The 20044-nt window shown below is 38.3% G+C and overlaps 1 protein-coding gene across 1 annotated transcript in view; it reads right to left on the bottom strand.

The window, feature by feature from the left end:
• The window catches only part of TTC39C (tetratricopeptide repeat domain 39C), a 120944-nt gene that overhangs the window by 34497 nt on the left and 66403 nt on the right, over nucleotides 1–20044 (bottom strand). Inside the window, exons 5-6 of the mRNA XM_032293182.1 lie at nucleotides 15921–16275; nucleotides 13907–14075 (exon numbers count right to left, since the gene is read on the bottom strand). Coding sequence (XP_032149073.1) covers nucleotides 13907–14075; nucleotides 15921–16275 — 524 coding nt within the window. The remainder of the gene's footprint in view (nucleotides 1–13906; nucleotides 14076–15920; nucleotides 16276–20044) is intronic.

A 20044-nucleotide genomic window follows, 5' to 3' on the forward strand; every position in this document is an offset into this window, starting at 1 on the left:
GAGAAAGAGAAGAGAAAAAGAAAGAAAAAAGAAAGAGGGGGAGGGAGGAAGAAAAAAGAAAGAAAGGAAAGAGAGAGAAAAGAAAGAGAGAGAGAGAGAAAGGCAAAGAAAGGAAAGAAAGAAAGTCTTAATTCTAGGTCTTCCTTAATATTAAAATAACTAAGTATACTTTCACAAAGTACATATCTCATCTGGACCCCTGCTTTCTATATATAGGACAGGACAGATATATGCAAAAATTTTTATAGTTGAAATGGGAGAAATAAAAGGTGACATGACTAAATGAAGAGATACCCTCAGCGACTGATAAGAAATATTATAAACATAGTATCAATTTAAATTTCCCCACAGTACAGAGAACCTGAGAAACTGATAGTTACATATATATGTGAGAGAACAAGTGGATAAAAAATAATATAATATATATTTTAAAGGCAATAATGATGTTCTTCATTTAAGACATATGCAGGTCTTCAAAACAGTTATAGAAAATGCACATTATAATAAAACCATGCATGAATTTCAAAAATTTTTTGCACAAAAACAAGCCCATACTAACTTGCTATAACATGTCTGTGTAGCATCAAGTTTGAGGCACTAAGAAGTATAAGACATCAGCTTGAAAAGAGCCCCTATCAGAGCAACATGAATTCTACCTTTAAATGGAAGCAAGAACAAACATAAAACTTATGGTGAAGCTTAGGTGAAAGAATGGCGAAATCACTGACACTTTACAAAAAAGTTTATGGAAGCAGTTCCCCAGAGAAATCTGCAATATGCAATGGATAACTAAGTTTACAAAGGGCCAAGATGATGAAGATGAAGCCCACAGTGGCAGATCATCTACACAGATTTGCAAAGAAAATATTAACCTTGTTCATGCCCTAATTGAAGAGGACCAATGATTAACTGCATAAACAACAGCAAACACATAGACATCTCAGTTGGTTCAGCTTGCACCATTCTGACTCAAAAATTAAAGGTGAGCAAACTTTCACTTGATGGGTACCAAAACCACTGTACCCAGATCAGCTGCAGACATGGGCACAGCTTTGAATGAAAATTTTAAACAAGTGGGATAAAGATTCTAAGTGTTGCTTCAAGGAATTGTAACAGGAGATGAAAAAAGGCTTTGCCAGTACAATCCTGAAGACAAAGCACAATCTAATTAATGGCTACAAAGAGGTGGAAGCAGCCCAGTCACAGCAAAAGCAGACTCATCAAGAGCTAAGGTCATGGCAACAGTTTTTTGGGGTGCTCAAGGCATTTTGCTTGTTGATTTTCTGGTGGGGGAAGGACAAAGAATAATAACATCTGCTTATTTATGAGACTGTTTTAAGAAAGTCAGCCAAAGATTTAGGAGTAAAACACTCGGGAAAGCTTCACCAGAGTCCTCCACTGTGATAATGCTCCTGCCAATTCTTCTCAACAAACAAGGCCAATTTTGTGAGTTTCCTTGGGAATCATTAGGCATCTAATGATTCTGATTTGGCTCCCTCTGACTTCTTTTTGTTTCCTAATTTTAGAGGGAACAGATTTTTCTCCAGTTAATTATGTGAAAAAAATTGCAGTGACATGGTTAAATTCCCAGGACCCACAGTTCTTTAAGGATGGACTAAATGGCTGGTATCATCACTTACAAAAGAGCTGGAATTTGATAGAGCTTATGTTGATAAAGTTTATGTTTTATATTTTTATCTTTTCATTCCATTTGCTAATAAACTTTTTGAAGTCCCCTTATCACAATTATCAAAGCTATGTAATATCTATTTAAAAATAAAAAGCATAAAGACAAAATATAAAAAGAATAAAATAAAGATTTTATCTATTTTAAGAATTTAATTCAATGACAGGAAAAGAAAATACCCTCGAATCAAAAGCACATCCCTGATTTACAGAAGGGATCAGAATAAAACCATATGCACACCTCATACACACAAAGAGGCATTAAAAGACAGTAAGTTTTTAAACATCCATTTACAATTTAAAAATATAGAATAGTCTATACATCTTAGTTTGGGAAGGAAGATAAATTTCATTTCTGGAGAAATGAAGTCTATTATTATAATAACATATATTTTTTGAATGTTCAAAGTTGCAATTAAAGGTAGCATTAATTCTCACAATGAAAGTAATATAATAGAAGGAAAATATAATTAATGTCACTAATATTTATATTATACATTTAGAAACTGGACAAATATATAAGAAATACAGATATACCTCATTTTATCACACTTCACAGTTTCCACTTTTATTCTTTAACAAATTGAAGGTGTGTGGCAAGGTTGCATCAAGCAAATCTATTGGCATCATTTTTTCCAACAGCACTAGCTCACTTTGTGTCTCTGTGTCACATTTTGGTAATTCTCCCAATACTTGAAATTTTTCATTATTGCTATATGTGTTATGGTGATCTATGATCAGTGATCTTTGATGTTACTATTTTAATTGTTTTAGAGCACCACAAACTGCCCACATAAGACAACAAACTTAATTGATAAATGTTGTGTGTGATCTGGCTGCTCCACTAACCAGCCATTCCCCCCATTCTCTCTCCTTTTCCTTGGACCCCCATTCCCTGAGACACATTAATTGAGGTTGATTAATAACCCTACAATGGCCTCTTAGTGTTCAAATGAAAGGAAGATTTGCAAGACTCCCACTTTATATCAAAAGCTAGAAATGATTAAGTTTAATGAGGAAGACAGGTTGAAAGCTGAGAAAGGCTGAAAGCCAAGCACCTTATGCCAGTTAGCCAAGTTGTGAATGCAAAGGAAAAGTTGTTTTTTGTTTTGTTTCGTTTTGTTTTTGAGGCGGAGTTTCACTCTCCGTCACTCAGGCTGAAGTACAATGGTGCGATCTCAGCTCACTGTCTCCCAGGTTCAATTGATTCTCCTGCCTCAGCCTCCCAAGTAGCTGGAATTCCAGGAGTGCACCACCACACCCAGCTAATTTTTGTATTTTTAGTAGAGATGGAGTTTTCACCATGTTAGCCAGGCTGGTCTCGAACTCTTGATCTCAGATGATCTGTCGGCCATGGCCTCCCAAAGTGCTGGGATTACAGGTGTGAGTCGCTGTGCCCAGCTGGAAAAGCTCTTGAAAGAAATTAAAAGTTCTACTCCAGTGAGCACATAAATGTTAAGAAAGCAAACAGCCTTAGTGCTGATATGAAGAAAGTTTTAGTGGTCTGGATAGAAGATCAAACCAGCCACAACCATTCCAGATGAGGCTGGTTCATGAGGTTTAAGAAAAAGCCATCTCCATTAGGTAAAAGTGCAAGGTGAAGCAGCAAGTCTGGTGGAGAACCCATAGCAAGAAAACCAGAAGATAGCTAAGATAATTGATGAAGGCAGGTATACTAAACAACAGATTTTCAGTGGAGACAAAACAGCCTTCTATTGGAAGAAGATGCCATCTAGAATTTTCATAGCTTGAGAAGTCAATTCTTGGCTTCAAAGCTTCAAAGGACAGGGTTACTCTCTTAATAGTGGCTAATTCAGCTGGTGACATTAAGTTGAAGACAATGCTCACTAACCATTGTGAAAATCACAGGGCCCTTCAGAAGTATGTTAAATCTACCCTTCCTCTTCCTATGCTCTATAAATGGAAAAAGAAAACCTGGATGACAGCACATCTGTTTACAACATGGTTTACTGAGTATTTTAAGCACACTGTTAGGACATACTGCTCAGGGAAAAAAAAAAATCCTTTCAAAGCATTACTGCTTATTGACAAGGTGCCTGGCCACCCAAGAGCTCTAATGGAGATGTACAATGAGATTTAATGTTGTTTTCATGTCTGTAACACAACTTCCATTCTGCAGCTCGTGGAACAAGGAGTAATTTTGACTTTCAAGTCTCATTATTTAAGAAATACACTTGATAAGGCTATAGCTGCCATAGACATGGCTTCCTCTGATGGATCTGGGCAAAATAAATTGAAAAACTTCTGGAAAGGATTTACCATTGTAAATGCCATTAAGAACATGTATTCATAGAAGAGGGTCAAAGTAACATTAATGGGAGTTTGGAAGAAGTTAATTCCAACCCTCCTAGATGTCGTTGAGAAGTTCAAGACCTCAGTAGAGGAAGGAACAGCCAATGTTGCAGAAAGAGCAAGAAAACTAGAATCAGAGGTAGAGCCTGAAGATGGAACTAACTTGTGGCAATCTCAGGACAAAACATGAAGAGATGGGAGGGGCTTATGATGAGTGGGCAAAGACAATGGCTTCTTGAGATAGAATTTACTCCTGGTGAAGATGCTGTGAACACTGCTGAAATGACAGCAAAATAATTAAAATATTACATAGGCTTAGTTGATAAGGCAGTGGTAAGGTTTGAGAGGATTGACTCCAATTTTGAAAGAAGTCCTACTGTGAGTAAAATGCTAACAAAAAGCATCACATTGAACAGAGAAATCATTCAAGAAAGGAAGACTCAATCAGTGGGTAAACTTTATTGTCGCCTTACTTCAAGACATTGACACAGACACCTCCACATTCAGCAACCTCCATCCTGATCAGCCAGTAGCCATCAACATCTAGGCAATACCCTCCACCAGCCAAAAGATTAGGAATTGCTGAAAGCTCAGATGCTCGACAGCATTCTTTAGCAATAAAGTTTTTTAAATTAAGGTATACACAGTGTGCTTTTAGATATAACACTATTGCACACTTAACAGACTACAGTACAATGTAAGCTTAACTTTTATATGTACTAAGAAAACAAAAATTTCATGTGACTGACTTTATTATGATATTTGCTTTAGTGCAGTGGTCTAGAGCCAAACCTGCAATGTCTCTGATGTATGCCTGTATAATCTTAGTCCAAAGTCATTAAACTTGGTTTAATCAACAGCTTATATCCAAAGAAAAAGAGATCGTATAAAATCATGTAAAAAATGCACACTCTCAATAAATTTCATAAAACATATTTGAGATAAAATTCAAATATCATAAAATTCACCCACTTAAAGTATATAATAAGTCTTTAGACTACTCACAGAGAAATATGATAGTTATGCAACTACTACTGCAATCTAAGTTTAAAATGTATGTATTTTTGAAACAGGGTCTCGTGCCTTCTGCTCGCTACAGCCTCAACATCCTGGGCTCAGATGATCCTTCCACTTCAGCCTCTCAAATAGCTGGGACTACAGGTGTGTACCCAGCTAATTGTTGTATTTTTTTTTTTTTGTAGAAATGGGGTTTTTCCATATTGCCAGGCTTGTCTCAAACTTCTGGGCTCAACTGGTCCACCTGCCTCAGCTTCCCAAAGTGCTGAGATTACAGGTGTGAGCCACGTGCTTGGCCTAAAATATTTTCATCCCCCTAAACAAAACTATGTACCATGTATCTATCAGCAGTCACTCCATACTGTTCCCGCACCCACCTCTACACTGAAGCAAGCAATAATCTATTTTCTGCCTCTGCAGATTTACCTGTCCTAAAGATGTCATATAAATGGAATCACACCGTATACGGTCTTTGTGACTGGCTTGTTTTCACATAATATGTTTTCAGGGTTCATCCATGCTGTAGTATGTATCTGTATTTCATTTCTTTATATTGCTGAACAATATTCCATTGTATGGATACAGCATATATTGTTTATCCATTCATCAGTTGATAGACATCTGAGTTGTTGCCCACTTTTTGGCTACTATGGGTAATAAGATGGACTGGTGTTTTCATTTCTCTTGGGTATATTCCTAGGAGTTAAATTACTGCTTCATATAGTTTGACATTTTGAGGAACTGTTGAATGGTGTTTCACAGCAACTGCACCATTTCACCTTCCACTGGCAATGAATGAGGGTTCCAATCACTCTGCATCCTTGCTCACGCTTATTACTGGCTGTCTTGTCTACTGTAGTTAGCTTGGTAGGTGTGAAACAGGATCTTACTTAGTTTTGATTTGTGTTTCCTTAATGATTTATGATACTGAGCATCTTTTCACGGGCTTATTGGCCATTTGCCTATCTTCATTGGAGAAATGTCTTTTCAGATCTGTTGTCCATTTTTAAATTGGCTTGTCTTTTTAATATTGAGTTGTAACAGTTCTTTACATATTCAGAATACAAGTCCCTTATCAGATATAACATACTCGGAATACAAGTCCCTTATCAGATACATAACTTGCAAATATTTTCTCCTATTCTGTCTTTTTCACTTTCTTGATTGCACTATGTACAGCACAAGTGTTTCATTTTGATGTAGTTTAATTTATTCATTCTTTTGTCACTGTGCTTTTAGTGTCATGTTTAAGAAACCAAGGTCTATTCCAAGAGTTTTATAGTTTTAAATCTTACATTTAGGTCTATGATCTATTTTGAGTTAATTTTTGTGTATAGCATAAGGGTCCAACTTCATTCTTTTGCATTTGTAAATACTCAGTTGTCCTAGCACACAGTCTGGCTTTGTCACCCAGGCTGGAGTGCAGTGGGGTGATCTCAGATTACTGCAACCTCCACTGTCCAGGCTCAAGCCATCCTACCATCTCAGCCTCCCAAGTAGCTAGGACTACAGATGCGCACCACCACACCTGGCTAATTTTTGTATTTTTTGTAGAGATGGGGTTTCACCATGTTGCCCAGGATGGTCTCAAACTCATGAGCTCAAGCACTCTGCCCGCCTCGGCCTCCCAAAGTGCTGGAATTACAGGCATTGAGCTATCATGCCTGGCTGAAAAGACTATTCTTTGCCCACTGATGTGTCTTAATGTCCTTGTCAAAAGTAAATTGATCATAAGGCTGGGCACGGTGACTCACACCTTTAATCCCAGCACTTTGGGAGACCGAAGCAGATGGATCACCTGAGGTCAGGAGTTTGAAAACAGCCTGGCCAACATGGTGAAACCCCATCTTCACTAAAAATACAAAAATTAGCCAGACATGGGCGCACACACCTGTAGTCTCAGCTACTTGGGAGGCTGAGGCAAGAAAATTGCTTGAACCTGGGAGGTGAAGGTTGCAGTGAGCTGAGATCATGCCACCACACTTAGCCTCGGCAATAGAGCAAGACTCCATTTCAAAAAAAAAAAAAAGTAAATTGGTCATAAATGTAAGATTTTTTTTTAATTCTCACTGATCCATATGTCTATTCTTATGCTCATACCACACTGTCTTGATCGCTTTGTAGTAAGTTTTGAGAGTAGGAAGTGGAGTTTTCTTTTTCTACTTTCTATTGTTTCCTTCTTTTTCAATATTATTTTGGCTATTTTTGGTCCTCTGAGTTTAGGATTAGTTTGTTAATTTCTACAAAAAAATAATGCTATGACTGTGACACTGCATTCAATCTGTAGCTCAATTAGGAAAGTATTGCCATTTAATGATATTGAGAGTTCTGGTACAAAACATGGGATATCTTCTCAGCAGTGTTTTTAAAACTGCCTTTAAACTGCTTTAATTTGTATCATTATGGAAATAAAAATAAGCAAGCAATACTATGGGGTATAATACTGATTGCAGACACCACATGCAAAATAATGAGTAATTATACTCTGTTCCCCTATTTCTTGAGAATTTCTCATCATTTAAGAGCTACACAGAGCTGTTCATAGTCCTTGATTTTAACAATGCTACCACTGGAGCTATAATCTAATAAGAAACTAAAAATATATATACTGAAATATTTATTGCAGTACTTGATATCACATTAATATTGGGAAACAACGGTCAAATATCCCAGCCACAATTTCCCAACCACAGGAAAATATCAAATTATTAACACAAGGGAAATCTAAGTAGTCTGCCTGCATATCCATTATTTATTTTAAAAACTATGTTAATACTTGTAAACATCAGACTTGTAAACAAAATGAAGAAAGTCTCTCTCGTATGTATAAAGATTATGAAATAATTTTAAGTAAAACAGCTCAGTTTGTAAATATCACTAGGTTACTTTTATGATGTTGCTTAAAATCTTAAAATAATTATATATGTGTTTTGAAATGAGAGGATCTTCTTGTCACCTGTGGCATGCAGAAGGACACTCTGCGACAACCCACTTACTTAAATGCAATTCAGCACTAATGCTGCTGAGTAGCAGAATCAGTTTAGCAATATTGCTATAAAGGTCACCTAGCAATAGATTATGCTTTTGCCCCCTACCCTTAGGACTATGTAGGCAAGAGAAAGCTCATCCTCTTAGGCACACATAATAAGCTTAGGGATATAAATCAATATTAACCTTCTACTTGCTTTTCAACCAAACAGATAGATAGGGTTAAAAGGACAGCAAGTGTATTAGGGTTACTAACATCTTCTCATTCTGATGGACAGTCACTGAGCCACACAATATGGATTTATCTCATTGGAAAGTGAGACACAAATACATCCTCCATCTCCTCTACACCAAATTAGATCAATCTCCCATTTTGTATACTTCTAAGAATAAACAGAAACCTTCTTTTTTGGTGCCTGAACATTAACAGAACCACATAGAATGGAGGAAGAAAAGACTACAATTAACAGAACTTCAGGGAATTATTTCTCTTCCTGCATTGCCTTTTTCCTGATCCTATAAATAAAAACATTACATCATGCTGACAAGGCATGCTGTTCTAAATACAAGAGGCAGCTTTGCCCTTCAACAGATGCAAAGAAACACAACCACCAAACAGCTCTGATAATGTCGACATACCCCAGAGACGGGGGCAGGGCACAGGCCCTACTGCACTGGTCCTATTCTCCACGACTCCCCAGGGTCTCCCTGTTCTTTCCTCTATCTGATAAATAAATCGCCAAAGGGGTCAACGTCTTCTCTCCTGTCACTCTGGAATTTGAACAGCTGATCTGGCCCCCTCCTTAGGAGATCATTCTCTTATTTCAAGGATCAAGAAAATTTTGCAACTTCTTTGGAACTGACTTCAGAAACACACTTAGGTGCCACAGGAAAAGTAAATAGTCCTTGATAACCAACTTCATTTCTTAACAAAGAAATGACATACAGCAATAGATTTTCTACCAGTAGCCTCATCTATTCATTCAACAAACATACATTGAAGGGCAGTCCTGTGCTAGGCCCAGATTTTGGTTTCCAAAAAACAAACCCAAGGTTTTAAAATGTCAGCATGCAGGATATTCACAACGTATGGGCTCAAGCTCAGGAGACAGTTTCAAAATAAAGGTAAGGAGTTCGAGACCAGCCTAGCCACCATGGTGAAACCCCGTCTCTACTAATAATACTAAAATTACCCAGGCATGGTTGTGCATGCCTGTAATCCCAGTTACTCAGGAGGTTGTGAGAGGAGAATCTCTTGAACCCGGGAGGCAAAGGTTGCAGTGAGTTTACAGAAAACTACTTTCATTCATTTGAATATCTGAACACTTATTTAGAGGTACATAATATTAAAAATTAGTTACATTACTAAATAGTTACACCACATAAGGTGTGTGTGTCAAAGTATCTATTTACAGAAAACCAGATTCTTACGTGTCACATACAAAGTAGACTGGTAAAGCTGAAAAGGAAAAAAGTTGTGTAAATCTGTATTGCTTAAAGAAAAAAGAACAGAGAGAACTGAAAACAGTTTATGAAAATATAGAGTTGTCCCTAATACTGTCAAAATAATAAAAAAAAAACCTCATTAATTGCTTGTATCTTAAGGGACATAACACTACCATGGGTTTAACTGGATGAAAATCAAGTGAACATTAAAAGAACACTGTTGTGCCTGAACATTAACAGAACCACATAGGATGGAGGAAGAGAAGAATACAGAAATTCAGAATTATAACTACCAATAAAAATTGAGATTCCCAGGCTGGGTGCAGTAGCTCACGCCTATAATCCCAGCACTTTGGGAGGCCAAGGTGGGTGGATCATCTGAGGTCAGGAGTTCGAGACCAGCCTGGCCAACATGGCGAAACTCCACCTCTACTAAAAATAAAAAAATTAGCCAGGTGTGGTGGTGTGGGCCTGTAATCCCAGCTACTTGGGAGGCTGAGGCAGGAGAATCGCTTGAACCTGGGAGGCGGAGGTTGCAGTGAGCAGGGATCACACCATTGCACTCCAACCTGGGCAACAGAGCAAGATTCCATCTCAAAAAAAAAAGAAAATTGAGATTCCCATATAATTCATGGGTTAGCCTCCTAAACATTGTTTGCATTGTGGAAATTCAGGGAAAAGTAAATAGCTGTATAGTACTTACATCTTTTACAGCTATACCCATGCCCAATTTTGCCAATCACAGGCCTTGTTTATTGACAGCTCTCAACACAAAACAAATTATTTTTTTCCAAAAGAAAGAAAAAAATGAAAATGAAAATGAAAATGAAAATTTGATACCTGACTTCTCAGGCTTAAGCACTCAGTAGGAATAATAACCACGATCACACTATTATTTTGACAGCGTTTGCCACATGCTAGGTACTGTAATTGCACATTCATTCCCCCCAGCAATGTAGTAAGTCACATGGGAGGGGTCAAGGAAGACAGGATCAGTAGTAAGGACAACACGAGTGGGCAGAGAAGGTTCAAGGTGGGATGCTTTAGACACACAACAGGGAGAAGCAGAGGCAGCGAGGCAAGGGAATTCTTTCTGCAGTTTGGTGAAGAGGATCCTGTGCAAATGGACCTCACACCACCATGGGGTAGCGCTTCGCTGAAACATCAACTGAGGCTACAACAGAAAACAGTGAAGTCACCACCACAAGGTTTATACAAGCGGCGGCACAGGAGCAGATCTGTGGAAGAAACCCTCCTATGTTCACTCTACAGAGTCCCAAACAACAAAGGGTAAAGTACATAAAAAGTTAACAATACTAAAAGAAAAAGTGGGCACTGAACAGGGTTTGAAAATAATGAGTACAGAAGAATGAACACTGACGGGCGCAAACTGAGCTAGTTACCCTGCTTGTTAGCAAGCTTACACAAAAGCAGCTGTTCAAATAATTTCACAGATTCTGAGTCACTGAGGAAACAAAGATGGTGTCATATGATGTGTCTGCCTAAATTAGAGCCCCTAGACCATGTTCTGTGAGTACATGCTGATAAAAAGAGCTCAAGGGGCCCTATCTCTAACCTAAATGCTCACTGAAAAGAAAAACAAAATTCTTTGTAAGCAAATTCATTGGAAGGAGTCATGTATGTTTCATAAACTGAGTCAGGGCCTTCGAAGCCTCATGAAAAGCCTTTGGCAAGCGCTTTATCACAGCCTTCCTCATCTGCAAATGAAGGATGACACCTTCATTTCTGATACCTTCCTACACATACCTGGGAAGATCAATGCAACACTGCTGTCTGGGCACCTTGAGGATAATAACAACCATATTTCAAGTTAGCCTTAAAATCTTTTCATCCTCTGGGCCTTTGGGAAGAGCTGCACAGAAACACTCATCATATTTTGTCTGGCCCTAAAGCTACAGCTTACTAAATAACAGGAGTAACAGATCTTGTGTGCTTTTTCTTAAAACTAAATAAGCTGACCCCTTAACTGCTAAGGAGTTCTAGCATCTACCCCTGATTATAATTATCTACCCCCGATTATAATTACCCCCAAATAGACTACATATCTACTAAGAGCTATAATGTGGACTATGTACCTCCCAAAACCATATTTACAGGAATCTTTTGATAAAACTGTGGCTTCCTTATTTCTAGAACCATCCTGACAATAAGTAATGACTGCTTACTTTTAGTATTCACTCATTTCTTTACAGGAATTAGTCATGGCACAAACTAAAACCATGTCAAAGTAATATTTTTTGGGAAAAAAGTTATTAGCTTAACCAGAAGTTAAGCAATTTTGCTTTAAAATGAAACCTTAAATGGCAAGCATAACAAAATAGAAGTTCTGATTTTCACATTTCTGTTTAACAACTTCAAAACCCAATTTAGAGCATTCATTTATCAGCAAAATAAAGGGAGAGAATCCTCACAAATTGCCCAGAGCTGAAGTGCCTCACTGCCCTGTTGCACACAATTTAAAATTTTAGGCTTTCACTCCCAGTAAACCTCTGTTAAACACAAAACCCAGTATCATTGTGTTCAAAGCTACTCAGAACATATGCCTGCCTTTTAAGAAATCTAAATCTAAGAAAGCACTCATCCTGTGGCCAGGCATACTGGCTTACACCTGTAATCTCAGCACTTTGGGAGGCTGAGGCTGGAGCCCAGGAATTTGAGACCAGATTGCCAACATAGGGAGGCCTCATCTCTAAATAAATAAATAAATAAATAGCCAGGCGTAGTGTCACATACCTATAGTCCCACCTACTTGGGAGGCTGAGGTGGGAGGATCACTTGAGCCTGGAAGGTTGAGGCTGCAGTGAGCTATATTGTACCATGCACTCCAGCCTGGGTGACACAGCAAGACCCTGTCTCAAAAAGGAAAAGAAAAAAAAAAAGCAAGAGAAAAAAGAGAGAAATACAACCAAAGGCTCACGAGCCCATACACAAAGAGAAAGAGTTTTAAGATAATGAGAAGAAAAATAATTTGGACATGGGTTTAAATAATTCAGATCTTGAGGGGCTTTCTGTACTATATCTCAATTTTATTTTATTTTATTTATTTTTGAGATGGAGTCTTGCTCTGTCACCTAGGCTGGAGTGCAGTGGCGCCATCTTGGCTCGCTACAACCTCTGCCTCCTGGGTTAAGGCGATTCTCGTGTCCCAGCCTCCCAAGTGGCTGGGATTACAGGCACAGGCCACCATGCCCAGCTAGTTTATTGTATTTTTAGTGGAGACAGGGTTTCACCATGTCGGCCAGTATGGTCTTGAATTCCTGACCTCAGGTGATCCGCCTGTCTTGGCATCCCAAAGTGCTGGGATTACAGGCATGAGCCACCACGCCCGGCGTCTATCTCAATTTTCGATTGCTACTGTAATCTCTAAAACACATCTTCCATACATAAAGGGCTAAGAAAATTGTTCTGCAAAGTCTTCAGATTTAAGGAGTCACTTTTATGAAGGAGAAAAACGACTGGGAAAGTAATATCCACTCCATTGCCTGCCCCACCCCCACCTCAAAAAGAACAAATCATTCCTGTGCCCATGAAAGCATTTCTAGGCAAAAATCTTCAAAAGGACTCATGGGGGCTGATTTCTCAGAGCACCTGGTTAACTGGAGGACAAATGTTAAAACCACAGACTGATTTGCTGATAACTATTGGTGAGAATGTAGATGGAGCAGCTAATATAACAGCTATCTTACTTTATAGGTATGATTAATTTCTTACATTTCCATTTTTCTATAAATCCTCAAAACCTCAAGCATGCAGATAAAAAGAGATGCAAAGGAGACGCAGACACCTCCAAAGGCTAGGGCATTGTTGGTTCTGGAGTGAGACAACCCTGCACAGGAAGTTACTTGAAACCCTCTTGGGTCCTTGTTTATTTTTTCTGTAACATGCAGATGACAATTTTGTATCTATGTCACAGGGTTGTTCTGAGGATGAAATGGAAAAGCATGTGTAAAGCTCTTGACACAGTACTGAGCCAAATTAAGCACATGAAAATGTGATAAAAGCTCCTAATATTTCAAAGCTCATGTTGCCCTGATATTGAAGGCAGTAACTTTTTTCTAAGTCAATTGTTAGCCAAGATCAAAGTTTAGAAAGAGATCATTAGTAACTCGGAGAGGAAAAAATTATATTTTGTGTTTTTCAACTCAGCCACTAAATAATGTTCACATGCCTTCGGCTGGAAGTGCACCAATCCTGTGTCATTAGCCATGAGGAATCTTACCACTACTTCGCCCACATCTTCCGAACAGAAGGTAACTGACTAACATCCTGGGCTCCTGGAAGAGTCTCCCCTAGCAATGATGCAAGGAAAGGCAAAAGAACAAAATGCTCCCGGGCCCTGTGACATTCTGGCTCGTTTTGATACCAGTCCTCAAGTGAGGATCAGAGATTTGATTATTGGAGGCTTTATTTTAAAAAGATAAGGAAGGTACAGTACCTCTAGTCGTTGTATCCGTCCCTTGAAAAACATAAAGAGGGAAGAGTTTGGATAAGCAGCTTCTTTTTTAAGGAGAATTTCCTTAGCTTCATCCAGGCCTGCCTTGTTATCACTGCCATCCAAGGCAAAAAACGGGCGGACTACAGTATGATACCAGAGCAGAGCTAATCTAGAGGAAGAGGGGGAGAAACATTGAGCGCATAACTTTTCTTATATTATTTCCATCTTTCAAAAATTCAGCATGTGTTTTTCCAATACTACTTTTTCCAAAAACCTTACTATGCAGTCTTTGAAGAAGTAAAATCAGAGTGTCTTTCCCCATTTTAATGTTAATATTTGGAAAACTGCAACTTTAGCACAATATATAAATTAGAATACACTCTTTCTCAGGGGAGAGAAAATGCTCTAACAGTAGCATTTAGCTTTTCTCAGCTTTCTAGACAGATCACTGAAGAGGTGACTGACATAAATCTCTGAATTCTATACTTTACTCATCAATGCACCAATCAGAAATGGTAACCGGTCACCAGGAAATTTACTGTCTCCTTGTAATAAAAGCTTTATTTATTTATTTATTTATTTTTGGCAAAGGAAAATGTTTTCTCTTGTGTTCACAATAGTTAGGGTGTAAGCCTAGAATTTAACTGTAATATCATGTACAAATAAAAAGGTCAAGGGAAAAAGAAAATTTTCAAAAGGAATAAATTTAAATATAGAACCACAGACACAAGTTATACTAAGTTGGGTTAAAATAAGTGAGAGGATAAGACAAAGGGCCCTCTCTCTGGCCTCTAAAGATGCTCAATTTAAAAAACAAGCAAATAAATAAATTACTTCAGATTCCCTTGCCCCAAACTAATTACTTAAAAAAAAAAAGTCTATGTTAAACTAGGTAAACAAAACAGAGTCATTGGGATTTAATTTAATAAACAGACAAAAATGTTTAGCATGTCAAATGTTTTTATGTAAATGCATACTTCTTGTATGCTTATAAATTTGGTTCTCTTACGGAGCTCATACAAATTACATTATAAATTCTATTCATTTCTTTATCAGAGATAAGCATAAAATAATATTAAGATATAAACAAATGATCACCAGTTAACAAACCTGTTAATTCAAATTAATAAAGGACAACTGTGTAATTTAATGAGTTTAGGGAGGCAAATTTTTTTAATGAAAAATTAATGATATTTTAAAAGCTATTAGTTGACTTAGAGTTAACATCCAAATTTCTCAGTACTGACACAAGTAGAAATAGAGGTAAGGTCCTCTGTGATATCAACATTTTCTGGGGAAAATTTTGACAAGTGCTATACTGTTAGACAAAGAACATCTGGTACTTGCAAAATTACTCAATTTGCAAATGGTAGCTACTTGCCAGACTAAAACAAACAGACAAAAATCACATCACTTTTAACTGATGTAGAAATGAGTGGATTCTTGTTCTAGATAGTTCTAACAGCTTCCCCATGCTCTCCTGCTTAAATAATTATTACTTAAGTTTACACCGAGGAACATGACATGACTCAGTTTAGTGGAAGAGCATAAAATATCCATGCCACATATAAGAAACCATCCTGAATCATCAAGGAAAATTACCCAATATGAGGATTCTTTGTAAGAATAAAAATTTCAGAACCACAGAAAAAGTTTATCAAATTTGTATCTTATGAGTCCAAATATCAGAATCATGAATCTCAGCGACTGTGGTCAAAGTCACAAAAACTGCTTATAAAATCATTTGCGGTTGAAAGATAAGGTCATGTGATGTGTTTAGAATACAGGACTTACGACGCTCCTGAACAACACCTTATTCTCTAACTAAAGTCAGCTCAGAACCAGCAACACGACCACAGAACACAGTCCTTGGTGTTGTACTGCAAGACGTAAGACACAGCATCCTGTCAACCAACCAAACACTTTACCTGAAGTTTCCTTTAAAGTCTTTGATGTCGTTTACTTACTTTCAACACTACATTATCTACCAAAGCATTGCAATACAGCTACTCACGTAGCTAAAGGGGCCTTCATGTCCTTACTTTCGCTTGCATACATCAGTGAAGAAAGCCCCTGTAGGCGGTCTCCAGGAAAACCCAGCAGGTTGATGATTTTGAGCAGGTTTGGGGGCACCATGGATATGCAAAGGTGAAAAAGGCCATATCCAAAGCTAACAGCACCTTTCAGTCTGTTCAGAGACTCCTCAGACACCCCTTCAGCCACAATGTGATTATCATTTGCAGCATCAGAAGTCAAGGACTCTTCAGTTAGCTTCTTCTGATACAGCTCCTGAAGGGCATTGATGTCCAGATAGCATTTATTGTAAATCTTCCAGGCTTTCCTAAGGATCCACCCACCTTTGATGTAAGCTAAAAAGATAAGGGGGAAAAAACATTCAAAATAATTTTTGTATTTCTATAGTAACAGTAACCTGAAAATCAAGCAAACAATTTAAAAAACATAAAATTATTGTTTGTACCCAGTTTTCTTACAGTGCTTATTTACATTTCTTATTTCTCATAAGTCTCCCTTCACTACACTGGATGATGACTGGTAAGCATGTGATTTTCTGCTCATTGTTCTATCAAGCCCTTCATGCAGTACACAGAGTGTGGTATGCAATATACATTGAAGGAATGAATGCATCACTTGAACCCAATATCTTTTCACGTGTTCTGTGAAACCCTCCATTGCGTTCCTGAATTGCTATACTGCTTTCCTGATAAACTTTTTTATAATCCTTGCATTTGTCTGCCCTGTGTTACATTCCTCCTCAAAAGCAAATTCTTGGTCTTGGTCTAGGTCTAGGTGACCATTAAATTTCTAGCCAAGGTTGGGTGCAGTGGCTCATGCCTGTAATCTACCCCGCCCGATTAAATTTTGTATTTTTTATAGAGATGAGGTTCCTCCATGTTGCTCAACCTGGTCTCAAACTCCTGGACTTAATTATGTGCCCACCTCAGCTTCCCAAAGGGCCCTGCTGTTGACCGCTCCTCCTAGGAATATTTTTACCTTCAGAGGAGTAGGAAGGGCAGAGGGGATTTCAACTTACATGGGACTATCTTAGTGCATCATCATTGCATTTTTGAGGAAGGGATTTTCTGTAGGGAATTTTCTGAAAGTTCTCTCCTAACTATGAGAGAGCTTATCCACTTGGCAATGTTACTAATATGATACCAACTCTGATCCTCATGCGCAAATGGACAACATAAATTGTCAGACTTCCAGGCCCTTTAGAACAGTAGGAAAAGAGGTTTTCAAAGAGGTATTTTTAAATTTCAGAAATATATAAAATAAAATCTGATTTACAAAAGCCTAATCCAAGAATTGAGAGTGATCTAAGAACAGATGCGTAGAAAACAGTTAATGCAGCAGGCCTGGCTGCTATCCTTCAACAGAACTGCTAACAAGGTTGACCCTTGGCTGGGTTGGGAGCTCGGATTCTGGGAAGGTTCTTACTATTTCCAGGACTGATAAGAGTGGCTTACTGTGTGCACCTTAACTGCCTGCACAAATAATATGATGTACATTGAACACTCATTTTTCTTCTGGGAGTCTGGAAATTGTCTATGTGCAAGGTAGGGGCGCCTACATGATCAGCCACTAACAACAACTCTGACACTAAGTCTCTAATGAGGTTCCCTGGATGGTGATATTTCATTTGTGTTGTCATATCTCGTTGTTGGGGCAAATTAGCACATCCTGAGTGACTCCCCTGAGAGCAGAGCCTTGGAAGCTCATGCCTGGTCTCCACCCCACGAGCTCTTTCCCTTTGCTGAGTTCCCTTTGTATCTAAGAAATACAAATGAACCATAAAACATAATTTAAGCCCTCCAAATGTCTGCAATAAAATTAGGAGAGAAAACCAATACAAATGAAAAAATAAGCATGCAACATAATTTTGCTGTAAGAAACCATAACTGAGAGTATGATTATAAGATGAGTCTTGCATGCAAGTCATCAATCCCGGGGGTGGTCTTGGGGACCCCAAATCCATGTTATTAAGCTATTATTTTACTTAAATGCATCAATTTTCTGACAGATGATGATCATATCACCCATGAGATCACATTTAAAAACAACCATCCTACGATGTCTGGGTGATGAATGTCCTATGGTCTACCTCCACTAAAAAGAATGCTATAGTATAGAATGAACAAGTAAAACAAATTAACCTACAAAGTTTTTTAAGTAACTTTAAAATAATAAAATACATTTGAAACAATTTATTTTCATTTGTTCAACTTAACAAGAATATTTACTGTACAAATACCACATTTCAAGCACTGTTCTCAGTGAATCAAAGTGAAATAGGACAGAGATTCCTCCTTTATGAGGCTCAATGACTTTCTCCCCTCCTAAATGGAAGCACTATGGAAAAGAAAGCCTGGAGAAAGACCTGAAGCTTCTTTTATACTAACAAAGTGGATTTTTAAGTGTCTGGATTGATTCAGCATGCCCACAAACAAGAAAGATGATACTTAGTAACAATCGAAAAAGCCAAAGATTTAACAGAAAAGCTGGAAAAAAGAAAAAGAGGAAACTAGAATATATATTCTTGAGAACACAGAGGCAACTGGAATCTAACTGAAAGCGAATAATCACTGGTTGCAGATTTTTTTAAAAATCTGCAAAACCCTAGAAATATCAATTTGCTATTGATTGTTTCTGTTATGTGCCTGGCATTGTCCTTGCCATCTGAGGAACACCAAACAACTATAAAACATAGTCCAACCCCTCCTAATGCCTACTAGAAAATTAGAGAAGAAAATAAACACAAAGAAAAAAATAAACATGCAACTTAACATATGTATTTAAATGCTCTACTGGGTCATATATAGAAAGAGTGAAAACAATGCTAAGATGATGAGTGAATTGTTCTTTTTTATCTCCTTTTTTGTCATTAAATAGTTTTCCATATAGTAAACACATAAATAAATTAGGGAGTACAAAATAGTTATTGCAGGATTTTGGAAGAACTCTTGACTTCTACCCATTCTTAACTGGAAATTTGGAGGGATAAATTTAACTCCATTTTATCCTGTATTTTCCAGGCTAACTCAGGTTTATTAGAAGAAGTGAAGCTTGTACTTAGGGAAAGGATATGTCCCAGGAGAGAGGAGCAGGAATGCCAGTAGGAAGGAGCAGATGGGCGAGCAGCTTGGAGGCAGAATGAAGCATGGGACACACTGGGACAGAAGGGTGCAAGCCCAGCAGAGGAGTGAACACCGGCTCCCGGAGAAATGGCATCTCTCAAAGTGACGTTGAAGGGACCAGGATTACAGACATGAATGGTAACAATCCCGACCTCAGGTGAGGAGCAATAGAAACAGATGGTAGAACTGGAAATGAATGTAAGAATCCATCTGCTCCTGAGCGCATGGAACTAAATCAATAAAACCTAACAGAAACCTCCATGGTGAAAACCCCACTTTTAGAATAACAATATAATAAATTCAGCCCGGCTTTTATTTTGTGCCTAATTTGGGTGCCAATGTCTGAAAGCACGTGTTAAACTCTATGGTAACAAGCAGTAAGGCCCTTAATCTGACCCAAAGAAACAGAACCCAACGTTTTCAGCTGAGTCAAAGATTATAAACTGAAGTATGTCAAAACAAACTTAACACACATGTCAAAAGAGGTTTTGCTTTTAATACATTCTACGTCCAACTTGGCACTGAAACAGGTTCTCTTGGGACTTGCCCTATTCTTCGTTCCACACTGTGAAGCAAAAAAATCCAGCCACCGCCAGGATCTTCAGGAGGAGGCAGAGGCTGGGGGAGGATGTGGCAGAGAGAGCAGCATGCTCCTCACCGTGGCTCCTACAGGGCCGTTCCAGCAGCTCCACTTGAGGATGAAGCACCTGAGCCCATGTCTTCCCAACAAGCAGAGAACATGCTATTTAAGAGCCACATACCCTGCACAGCCTTTCATCTGGCTGCTCTGAAAGGTCAAGCATGAATCATTTAGCCATTGTTATCTCTGTGTCTGTGGAGGGAGGTGGAGACAGCAGAAAATCACAGACCAGGCCGGACGGGGTGGCTCATGCCTATAATTCCAGCACTTTGGGAGGTTGAGGCAGGCAGATCACTTGAGGTCAGGAGTTCAAGACCAGCCTTGCCAACATGGTGAAACCCT

Source organism: Sapajus apella, unplaced genomic scaffold (genome assembly GCF_009761245.1).
Source record: "Sapajus apella isolate SASKATOON/1434 unplaced genomic scaffold, GSC_monkey_1.0 scaffold29, whole genome shotgun sequence".
NCBI classification, from domain to species: domain Eukaryota; kingdom Metazoa; phylum Chordata; class Mammalia; order Primates; family Cebidae; genus Sapajus; species Sapajus apella.